At 41.7% G+C, this 12332-nt stretch overlaps 1 protein-coding gene across 24 annotated transcripts in view; it reads right to left on the minus strand.

The window, feature by feature from the left end:
* The window catches only part of CADPS (calcium dependent secretion activator), a 468270-nt gene that overhangs the window by 163635 nt on the left and 292303 nt on the right, over positions 1-12332 (minus strand). For all 24 annotated transcript variants that reach the window (XM_032324202.1, XM_032324183.1, XM_032324129.1 and 21 more), the window contains exon 9: positions 8338-8404. In XM_032324202.1, the coding sequence (XP_032180093.1) occupies positions 8338-8404 (67 nt within the window). The remainder of the gene's footprint in view (positions 1-8337; positions 8405-12332) is intronic.

The raw sequence follows: 12332 nt of genomic DNA on the forward strand, positions 1-12332 counted from the left end.
TTATTAGAAAGCATTTTAATTGGGGATTTGGTGACTTTCCTTAGAAAACAAAGGCAGGGAGAAGAAACTTTAATTACTGCAAATTTCAGGGGGAACCTCAGTTTTTCTGGAGTGCTTAAAAAGTGGGGGAATAGAAAAGGTTTGGGAAATTTTATAGGTTTTTTTTTTTTTTTAAGCTTCTACAAGACATCACTAAGTAAATGAAATGAATGTTTCTCTACCACAGTAAAATTTTCTTTAAACTGTATTTTGATAAGAAGTTAATGAGATGATGAATGCTATTGTAATGATGGTACAGAAGCACCTAGAATACATGTCAGAAGTCAGAGAGCTGGCTACCACTGCCAGAGATGCTGGGCTAGGATACCAGAAAACAGAGATCTCCTGATCTCAAATGACCGGCAGACATCAGGAAGTGCTGTTTGGAGAGAAGGGTGAAAGGACTGCAGTGCTTACACCTTTGGGATCTTCAGCCAGTGTTAACCTTCACATGGAATCAAGGGATCAGATGGGCTGCTGGGACTTCAGAGGGTACAGTCTTCAATATTTGTTTAAAAGTGCCTAGACCTCCAATACAAAAGGCACCCTCAGCTTATTTTCAGACACTATTTAAACTATGAAAAGATTTATTAATAATGTTTCTTAAAGAGTGGACTGAGGCCATGTTCATTAGAGTGTATGTATGAGAGGGTGGGGGAAGGGTTATAAAGACAGATTTTAGGGGCTCCTGCGTGGCTCAGCAGGTTGAACCTCCACCTCAGGCCATAATCCCATGGTGTTGGGATCTGAGCCCCATGTTGGGTACCCTGCTCAATGGAGAGTCTGCTTCTCCCTCTGCCTCTCCTGTTCTCTTTCTCAAATATATACATATATATCTCTATCTAGATATAGATATATATATATAAAAGGTGCAGATTCTCTAAGTCAGAACAACAGAATCTCAGGTCAAGGTAAATCTCATGGACAGGCATTTTATATAACTGCTCTAGATACTTCTTAAAGTACACTAAAGCTTGAGAACCATCGCTTTATCATATAGGAACTGTCCAGAAACTTTCAGGTTGTCCCCAGATTTTCAATTAGACTTAACAAATAGAGTCCAGATAGGAGATGAAAGGGTCAGTGCTTTTTGGTCCCCTAACTCCCCCTTTTCCTTCCACTGACTACTTCTGGAAGACTGAAGTACTTGCACATACAACAAATGATACAATGTATTTGTCTAAAATCCCCGTCTTTGCCTTTACTACCACTCCTTATAAATGCCTCAGCTGTCAGTTTTCCTGAACCCTGGTCACCAGACCTTGCCCAAAGTTCACATACATCCATTTTAGAAACAAGTCCTTTATTCGTGGTACATACATTCATCCATTCATTTAAAAAATGCTTAGGTATTATGTTTGGTGCTAGGAATATTAAGATGTAAAAACCATCTATAATATCTATAATTTCTGCTCCCCTGTCTAGTGTGAAGGCAGGCATTAATCACATTACCTCAGAAATGAGTAACTTTAATGGAGACCGGTATAAAACCAGTATAAAAAGAGACCTATGGTATTGTAAGAGCTTGGGGATTTGGTCTAGTTGTGTGGCCAGGGAAAGTTTGCATGAGGAAGCACTGACTGATTGAGCCAAGATCTGAAGATGCAGAAATTTTTGTGACGTAAAGAACAGAATTCCAGGGACCAAGGACCATTTTTAAAATTAAATTAATTAAATTTTATGATGCTTAACTTTTTTTTTTTAAAACACATTTTATTTTTAAGTAAGCTCTATACCCAACATAGGGCTCAAACTCACAACCCCAGATTAAGAGTGGCAGGCTCTATGGAATGAGTCAGCTAGGCACCCAAGACCATCTTTAATGTGACTTAGTTGTAAATGAAGGGTCACAGAGTTTAAATCCTAGGCTCCTGATTGACGTTAACATGAAGGCCACTTGGTAGAGTAGAGGGAGAATAGGTTTGGGAGTTACATTATACAGACCTGGATTTGATTCTCAGATCCCGTATTTTCTAGGCGTGTAACCTCAGTTAACTGCTGGGACTCAGTTTCATTATCTTTAAATGGAGAGGATGGTAACAATTGTGGATCATTTCTTATATTTGAATACAAAGCATTCATTTTCCTGGTAGCTGAATCCTGATTTTACCTATGGAATCACAGCCTTCCCCAATTTCAGCCCAATATATAGTTTGTATAGGGCCAACTGAGCCCTGTGCTGGAAGTAGGGTGGGTGGGACATGTGGCCCAGGCCTAGCCAATCAGCATCACATCGACTTGGCTGCAGTGATTGGTGCAGGGTTTGGCACATGACCACATTGGGCCAATGGAAGATCAATCAGGGTATGAGCTCTAACTAGAAAGAATGAAAAGCTTCTTTCCTCTGGGGCTGCTGAAGTGTTGTAAATCTTGACCCTCCCTATTCTGCTGCATGAAGAGATGTTGCTCATCCCAGAGCACAGTTAAGAGATGGTATTGATAGAAAGTCAAAGCCTTGATGGCTGTGTTTGAAACCTGAACCTACCCATCCCAGAAGACTCTTTATTCAACTGCTACTTTAATTAACTAACCAATACAGTTCTTCCCCTTTTATAACTTACGCTAGTTGGGGTTAATTGTTGTTTGCAACCAGAATATAAATAGAAACGCCCTTTAAGGCAATGTAAATTTGGATGGGAGAAACAGACATTCATTCAGACAGACAGTTCTAAATCACTCAACTACTTATATGTTTTACGATTCATTTGTGGGGGGTTAAGTTATTTTAATATGGTTTCCTGGGTGACAACTGCTATATTCCAAGGCATTTTACATTATCTGACAATATTTTATTCAGATTTAGTGATTGTTCTGAAAGCTGGAGCACTCAGAGTTTTTACATTATCTGTAGAGAATTAGCAACAGAATATGGATTTAGGGTATTGGTTCTATCTGATGCAAGGTAATTGAGTTCTAGGACATTGTACATGCATAAATCTCTTTGGGCATGAGTCTCACTTGAGTGCTTGGAATCATGGAAAACCTTTGGGGTCAGAAGACCTGCATTAGGTTTCACATTGTCTGCCTATTAGCTGTTGACCATAGACAAGTCACTTAGCCACTCTGAGCCTCACTTTCCTCAAATATGAAATGGGATAAGACTTGTCCTTATCATAGTACTGAAAGATTGGAAAGGCCAACTTGATGAACACTTTACAAAGTCTAAGAGACCATATAAATATAAGCAACTGTTAGCATTATCAGAAGACCCACAAAATATTATGGTTTGTATGGTTCTAAAAGGGGGAAAAAAGGCTCAGAAATACTTTGGATGAAGACAATCAAAAACTGATTTTAACCAGAAGTCTTTTGGGCATAGAGTAAAAATATTTTATTTTTAATTTAATTTATTTTATTGAGTACAAATATTTTTTAAATAAAAAGGTCATAACGATGAGACTTTCTAGTCTGATCTGGATGATGAATTGGCTGTTTCCATTCTTCCCCTATATACCCAAAAGCTCTACACAGAACTTTATGGAATTGGCACCTTCATCATTAGCATTGGTTTGGTTAGAGTTCCTAACAATGGTGCAATCAGTGTGTTTAATCCTTACCATGGCATCTAGGCTTTAGAATGAATTTACCAGCAGTTTCTTGATTTGGGGTGCTGAGGACCCTTTTCCCCTTAATTCCTGTGTTAGAGTTTGAAGCCATGTTTTTGGGGCATTTACTGGAATGGAAAGGAACACGTCTGAGGAAGCTCTGTCATGTCATCTGCATATAATTTTGTGTGTAGCTATTCAGATGCCCAGCTCCATGGCAGGTGGGGGGCGGGTGGCGGCGCATAAACTCTGAGAGGGTGTGGTCTAAAGGGGATGGAGCATTCACTTTAAAAAAGGACAATGACCATGGAGGCAATGTTTCTCTAAAGGTGCTCTCTGGACAACCTGCATCAGTTATCTCCTGGTGTACTTGTAAAACCTATGATATCTCAGCCTCATGCCAGAACTACTGCAGCAGAATCTTCTAAACAGTTCCCTGGGATGTGGATTTTATTTACTTATTTGATAGAGAGAGAGATCACAAGTGGGCAGAGAGAGAGGGGGAAGCAGGTTCCCCGCCGAGCAGAGAGCCCAATGTGGGGCTCGATCCCAGGACCCTGAGATCATGACCTGAGCCAAAGGCAGAGGCTTAACCCACTGAGCCACCAAGGTACCCCTGGGATGTGGATTTTAAATAGCACCCAGTAAGGTGGTCCAGGCCCATACTTGGAGAACAGCGTCTCATTGCATAGGAATACTTAAGTCTCCGGTACAGAAACACCCTACAACTGCCTTATTCCTTCTACACCTGAGGAGGAAGGGATCAGCCTCCAGCCACATCCACAATGTTAGCTCCAGCCCTTAAAAATGGGAATCGCTGCTTTGGTTCAAAACCCCTCTGAGGATGTCCTTTGTCCCTGGCTAGTAGGAATTCCATTTATAATCTATCCGTTGGTTCCCCCAAGGTAGAAGCACTAAAAGGAAATCTTACTTAGGGAGAATTTTAATAGCACTGTCTGACAGCCAAAAATGTAGACTGGTGTGCTTGTCTGGGTGTGCGGTGAAGGAGGAGAGCTGGGGTGGAGGGGAGATGATTCTGAGGAGGACTGGTATTAGATATGTTCTCTTCCTCTTAGTTTTTCAAACTATTTTCCTCATAATAAATCTAATGAAATTCATAACTGTGCTGGAAGTTATGTGCTGGAAACTCTCTCTAAAAACACTTCCTAAGACCTAACATCCAAGCAAAGAGGAGTAAACATTCAGTATGTCTCTCGGGTGGATAGGCTGCATCTGTGTCGTTTGTGCACTGGGCTTTACAGAGCTGGCTCCGAGGCTGCCTGGCAGGTGGGTGGCAGGCTGAGAGGACCCTGATTCCCTGCCCAGCTCCTTCATCCTTCCCCATGTTTGGCCATAGTGGTGCCCCTCGCTCCACTTTTGCATCTTGAGTTTCGGTGGAAGTTTCTGGTGGCTACATAGGAGCCGGTTGTGCGTCCTCAGGACTGGCATCAACCTGCATACAGCCGTTGGCTGCTGATTGTTACTGCTTGTCCTATCCTCCTTCTCTTCAAGCAACCTGAGAGGTTTTGCTTCCCCAGAACTGGGCCAGAATTGGTGGCCTTGACCTTCTCTCTTGCAACTGTGGTGGCACTGGGATTGTTTTGAAGGGGGTGAGTTTTATGGCTATCATTGTGATAAAGCACCTGTAAATGTGATCCCTTAAACAATGGAGAAGACAAAAATGGAAAGAATCCAGAAGCAAGGCTATATTTTCTAGGTTGGACCAAGGCACTTTTAGATGTTGTGGTGAGCAGGGCCAACTGACGGTGCACTGTCCTGACCCCTCTGGAGGCCACAGAGGTTATTAAGGGAGGAATCTGATTTCAGTTGAAACAGAAGGTTTAATCTGGAGGGTCAATGTCCCCACACACTTCACAGCTATTGAAAGTTAAGAGAATCCCAGGTAAATGACACATATCGAAATCCCAAAATTGTTCTCTCCTGCCCTCTGGGATTGATGCTGAATTTTAGATGGGCTATGCCTGGCCTTTACTGATTTTCGCAAGGGAGCACAGAACTTGCTCTTCAGTAGTTGTACAATTCCTATCTTCTCGCGGTGGAAGGAGCAGCATGAAGGGCCCTGAAATGTCTGTGCTCTGGCGGCTCTGCCAATAGTCATTCTGCTTTGCAGTTCAGTTCAGATCCTATGGACATGGCTCCCCTGATATTTCTGGCACATTTCCTCCTATTTTTTCTTCCTGAACAGTCTTTTCCCCCTGAAATCACTTGCAAAGTAAGAGGTTGGCTATTTCTCCTCAGTGCTTTGTCATTTCAAAGATTTTCAGAGCCAAGTCATGTATCCTGTGGAGAAGTAACTAGCTACCTTGAAGAGTGAAGGGAGACTATGTGTCAAGGCGAGGGGGCCCGTTGTCCTGCTTCCTCTGGGAAGCTGTCACTGGCCACTGGCCACTCTCCAGGATATGATTTTTCCTTTCTCAGAACTATGTGAAGTCCAGGCTGGGTCCATCTTCTCTCTCCTCTTTTTCCTTCTTTCTTCCACCAAACATCTCCTGGGTCAGGTACAGAGCTCAAGGATGTATCCATGTGTGGTGGGAGAAGGAGGGAAGGACACACAGATGAATGGAAACCAAACTGCAAGCACACCGTCTACTGGGAGAGGCCAGGCCGACTCACAGGTGGATTCCAAGACAGGATGCTGTGCCCAGTGAGAAGAACTGAAGGGGGAGAACCTTGCATGATCCTGTTCTGCTTCTTTTAATGCATTTTGTCTTTCTGTTTATAACACACTCTCTTTAGAGGGGACATCAGCTATTTTTGCCCACCCAGCATCCATATCTCCTTCTAGTAATGGCACCTGATTTGGCACTGGGGACAGCCCAGTGGGACTGTGAATCAAAGTGCCATGGCATGTCTCTGCTAAAAGTTGGGTGGGTGACCCAAGCTGAACCAATCTCTCCCTCATGTCTGGCCCTCAAGTGGAGATGCAAGGATAGAAAATGGTCAGAACCAATTTTGTCTTCTGACCACATCGATGACACTGGCCATATTTCCCTCCACCTGGATTTCTGGAACCTACTCTGAGTCCTGTAGTAAGGATGGGTCATTCAGGTTTTTCAACAATCCCATAAACTACTTCAAAATCCTTCTAATACATTAATATTAATACCTTAATTAGCGTGGGTCTATTTCTGCTGTTTGCATATATTAAGCACTATAACAGAGACCCTGAAAGTGAAATACCAGGCCTCATAGTTATTCTCTATGACCTACCAATGTACCCTACACAAAGTAGGTGCTCAATAAATGTTGGTCCGTTGATAGTTTAAGGTAATGTATCTCAGGATGAAATGTCCTCCTTTGCCTACCTGTGGATTATTTAGGGATTGGGTACAATTCCAAAGTTTTCCTCAGGATCCTTTATTCTAAGGCTTTGTTGGACCCCACAGCAACTGTGAAAGCAAAGGTGACCTCTTGCTTATAGCAAGAGAGATGCATTGCTTTAGTGGCACAGCAAAGACTTGACCAGATCTACAGAAAGTCTAGTCTTAGAAGGTCAGAGTTGGTAGAACTTTCAAGGCCATTAGACATAAAAGACAGTGGCTTTATAGTGAGGTTTTAGAACTGGAATTGCTCTAAATACTAATAACCCAATGAACACCTTTAGTCACTAAACTACAGGTTGACTCACTACCTGGCATCTTGCAGAATATGGCATATGTTAATTTCTTACATGCTTTGATGGAACTTGGAAATTGAAAAGAGGCAATGGCAAATTTCCTTGTAAACTGAAAAATCTTGCTGCAAGAAGCAAATGAACCAAATTTTAAAAAGGCAGGGGAGAGTCTCAAGGACAAGCATAACTATTCCTGGAAATTTTTTCTTAAATAGACAAGATAGAAAAGGTATTATTTATATATTACTCATGTATTATTAATACCAGTATCTGCATCTCCATCTGCATCTATATATAGATGGATGTTTCTTGCTGCATGGTTAGTAATGGTCTCAACTGGGGAAACCCGTAAGTCCTTCAGAAAGGAAAATTCTACAGGTACTTGAGCCAGAGCTATATACGCAAACATGGAATAGTGTCATAGTGATTTATGTTAAAAACAAATAAACAAACAAACACCCAAAAACTAAGCTGCAGAACAACATGAAGAGTTTAGTTATATAGTTAAAAAAACTTCTATTTGGAGAGATAAAATCCAGAATGTTAAACATACTTGTAGGAGGTCAGTTAAGACTTCTGGAAGCCCCATGCATCAAGAAGAGTGGAGAGCTCCTGCACAGGGAATTCAATACCAAAATACTAAACAGTAAAACAGATGTCAAAAGTCTAAGTAAATTCTGACTTTTCTCATAATGTGTATCTTAGTACTTTTAAAATAGCAAGTACTTCTACAACAATGTCAGTGTTCCTAATGCTCTAACTGGGCGCATGCTTGCTTCCTCCCTGGGGACCTCCATCACTGGTAGCGTGGTAGGCCACTTCTCCTACTTATCTTATACGTTCTTTTAGACTTTTAAAAGAATGAGCCATTAATTTTTAGAGATTTAAAGTGATATAGAAATAGGGAAAAGGAGCTCAAGGGAGTGTTGTGGGGACTAGAAATGTTCTATATCCCTCTACATGATGGTTACACAATTATACATGTGTAAAAATTCACTGAGCTAAATGGTTAAACATTGTGTATTTTAGATAAGTTATACCTCAAATAAAAAAAAATTAATTACTGCTATCAAATCTTTAATACCAATGGCTTTTAAGATGGAGAGAGTTGAAAGTTACCTGGACTAGTACAAAAAACCTTTTCTTCCATCTCTTCCAGACATTCTTACCGATGGCCCATAAATACCTAAGGAAAAGGAAAAAGACCAGAGTCGCATTAATGCTTGAGCAACTACACTGTTTAACTCATTTGACCATAAAGCTTGGAACTCATAAACAAGGAAATAGTGCAGCTCAGAAACAGCAAGCAGATTTGGGAGCTGTGTGATTGAGGATAAGGAACAGCAGGCAAGTTTCACTTCCATTTATAGAAAGAATTGTGGCCCTTCATCACAGTTGACTGAGATTCCTTGATTGATTCCAGAAAGTAAGTTGGAAAATGTTACATTGTGACTTAATTTTTCTATGTGCTGAAAGTCTATTAGGTAGGGAAATCCTGCCAGGTGCTGCACAAAGGAGGAAAGAGAACACTAAATTCTACAATTACAGCTCTTTTGCCTCTTTCAAGTCTCAGTCAGGAATCTACCCCCACAACCCTGACTTTCTTTTCTTATTATTCTGTCAAACGCAGGTATATTAGCGGGAGGAAGTTTCCAGTCAACAAAGAAAGTCCTCCCTATACCTCTCCCCCTTTCCCAAATGCTTCTATGTTGATGGGAATTAATCTTGATACAGACAAAGGAGATAAAAGGAGAGTTAAGAACTATAGAGGCACAATCCAAGCTCTCTGGAGATTTTATGAGCAGTGTTACTACTTCATTCGTGAATTACTCCCTCCGCCTTGTGGACTGCTGCACGCCCACTGGCACTGAACAAGGAAGTGAGGTTTTCAGGCTCTACTGGACCAAGTGAGGAGAGATCTGGTCATACTCAAAACATGCAAATACTTGAGCTCCAAAACAGGCTTTATCTGCTATACAAACCAACTGGACAACATCCAAATCCTCACTTCACCTGGAATCAGACAGAATTTCCACTTTGGAACATAAAGAAGAATGCCCCTAATTAAAATTTATACTGTTTGACAAATTTCAGGGGCTCTCAGAACTGGCCAGTGGCCAAAATCTGCTCAGATCTTTAAGCCAGAAACCCAGGAGTCAACCTGGTTCCCTCTCTTTCTTCGTCTTTATTCCTTAATTACCAAGTGCAGTTGATTTTTTTTTTTTTAAACTACTGCAAAGTTCTCCACTCTGCTCAGTCTCTCCCCTTCACACCCTCACTATTTCAGTCCCACCCCACGGTTCTGCTTCCATGGACAACTGTAGAGGAAACTCTTAATGGGTGTCAGGGACACTGAGAATGATTTCCATCCCTCTCCTGGCCATGACACGCTTCCTACCATCTGCGAATGTGATCATGCCTTTCCCTGCTGAAACTCCTTCCATGGGTCACCCCCATTTACATGAAGGGGACCTCAAACTGTGGCCACTCAGATTCCACTTTCCTGATTTATCCTAGATCTTTTAACTATTCTATGGTTTACTGGACATTTTCCTTTAAAATGACTTATTTAACATGAATAAATTTATTTTGAAAGAAAACTTTATATTATAGCCTTGACACATTAATTATATCTCATGCCTTCTCCAGCATCTTATGTTCAGACTCACATTCTTTCTAAGTTTAGATCTCTACCCTGATGTCATGGCCTCCTGGATCCTACTGATAATTCTTTCCTTACAATGATCACACTGCTATAATTTATTTGTTTTTATATTTATTGTTCCTACTAGACTGTGAGTGAGCTCCTCAAGGGAAGGAACTTTATTCTTTCTCATGTCTAAATTCCTAGCACAGAACCTTGTTGTTCTCTTTAGATTCATGGTACAGTTCTTGGTACATATATAGCAGGAGGTCAGTGTACACTTTTTATATTTCACTTGGTTTTGAATGCCATGCTTTTGGGAAACCAGAGCAACATTTGCAAAGGTTTCTGATGAGATTTTAAAACACTGCATAAAGACATCCAATCCATCACCAAATTCTTTGAATTTTCTTTCCAAAATATATCCCAATTCTTTCCATCCCACTGCTACTCCCCAGTCAAGCTTCTATGATGTCCACCTGGGCCATGGTAACAGGCTCCTAAAGGGTCTCCCTGCTTCACTTTTGTCCCTACTCCACTCGCTACACACCAGAGTGACCTTTTAAATGGGTAAATCAGATCATTAATACACTCATTCTAAATCAGGATGGGAAACTGTGCAAAGGTTTCCAGCTGGGCGGAGACACAATTATATTTCTATTTAAGATGGTCCCTGTGGCTGCTGGATGGAGAAGGCACTGTGGATGAAAGGGGCAAGAGAGAACACAGGGAGATTAGTGAGGACACGGTTGCTGTGGTGCAGGTGGGAGAGAGAGGACGGTGCCTGGACTGGGACAGAGGCCATGGCAGTGGCTGGACGGCTGGTAAGTACATGAGCCCTGAGGCCAACCTCGTCAGCTTCACTCTTGTGTGGATTACAACAGTCCTGTAATATAATTCACAGTCCTGGACGGTGCGCTCAGCCTTCTTAAAATAATCTATTAACATATTCACAGCAGAAACTGACCTAAATAAATGGGAGGAATGGCCAGGGCTACCGACAGAGAGAGAGAGAGAAGATTCTTTGGCCTATAACTGTCAACAGTATTGTCTTCCAGTTCTAGTTGGGATGGTTGCTCTGAGATGCTGGACAAGATGCTTAACCTCCTGGTGTCCTGGAAAACAGGGCAGGGCCAGCAATGGTTCTTCTCACACAGAGTTGTTGTAGGGATTAAGTGAGATGATTCTTGTGGAATATTAGCATGAGGCATAGCAGAAAGTAGATGCACATTAAATGTCAGCCTTATTATAAACTATCTCTGGGTAGAGAGGAAAGCCTATCATTGCTAGTAGTAAATATTAGCTAAATATGTGAGAAGAAATCTCCCTGGAAATATGGATATAGAAAAATAGATGAAACAAAAATCAAATGAAGAAAGCAGGTGAAAAATTTTGTATTTGTAGTAATGACTGGCAAAGTTGTCATGGTCTCGTACTTCTCTGGAATTACAACTGGCAGCTAGTACCCGTTATGTCTTTCCCCATAACTTGAACCCACATAGAGAGATTCAGAACAGTGAGCACAGATACTACATCTGACGTTTATAGTTTTAACTGACAGGAATGGAAGCAGGAAAAGGAGTGCACGAAAACCCACAGAGCATGACTAATACTGAGGCACTGATTCCCCCTTCAGAATAAAGATCCTAGCTACTGCTTGGCCATGTTTTACTACTGTGCTATGCTGTTCTGGCCCTTTCCTCGAATTTATTGTACTACCTGGAGGGGTTAAGGCCTTGAATCTGGAGCCATGTCACCTACTTGTATGTGCAACCTTCAGTAAGTTACTAGGCATATCTCTGCCTCAGCCTCTCATCTGTGCAATGGGCACAATATCAGGAGCTACTTCAAGGACTGTTGGGAAGATTAAACAGTGACTGGAATCTACAGTGGTTAGGACGACACCTGGCACAAAGAAAACACTTATGAGCTACTTCATGACATCACTGCTACTATTTTACAGTTGAGGAAGCTAAAGTTGCAGGAACCTGCTCAGGGCTCTGCAGGGGGTAAAAGACACAGCCAGAATGGAAATTCAGAACAGCCGGGTTTCCATAATACCCCTCACACGTGCTATTCTTCCTCCCATTTTAGATGAGGACAAACTTTAGTGTCTTCACTCAAATGAGAACACAAATTGCTTTTCCAAGTGAGCTTCTCTGGTGAAAGTCTTTTGAAAGGGAAAGCTGAGTGGGATCAGAGAAAAATCAACAATCCTCCTTAGCAAAGTATCAGTTGGTTTGTGTGAAGGAGGGGCTTTCCCTCAGAGGTTTTCCTCAGAATTTATTGCTAATTTGGCACATAACAGAAGGTGTCAAAACCGAGAAAAACTGAGGGCTGCACTGTATCATTTCTGTCTAGTCAGCTCCGGCTCTGTGTTCCCTTAGATTGAAATGTGCTCAGTAGACAGAATAAGAAGTACCTGGAGCAGATGGGAGATCTGTCCCTGCAGACATCTAGGTGGCTTTCC

The sequence above is a fragment of the Mustela erminea genome, chromosome 1, assembly GCF_009829155.1.
Source record: "Mustela erminea isolate mMusErm1 chromosome 1, mMusErm1.Pri, whole genome shotgun sequence".
Taxonomy (NCBI): Eukaryota; Metazoa; Chordata; class Mammalia; order Carnivora; family Mustelidae; genus Mustela; species Mustela erminea.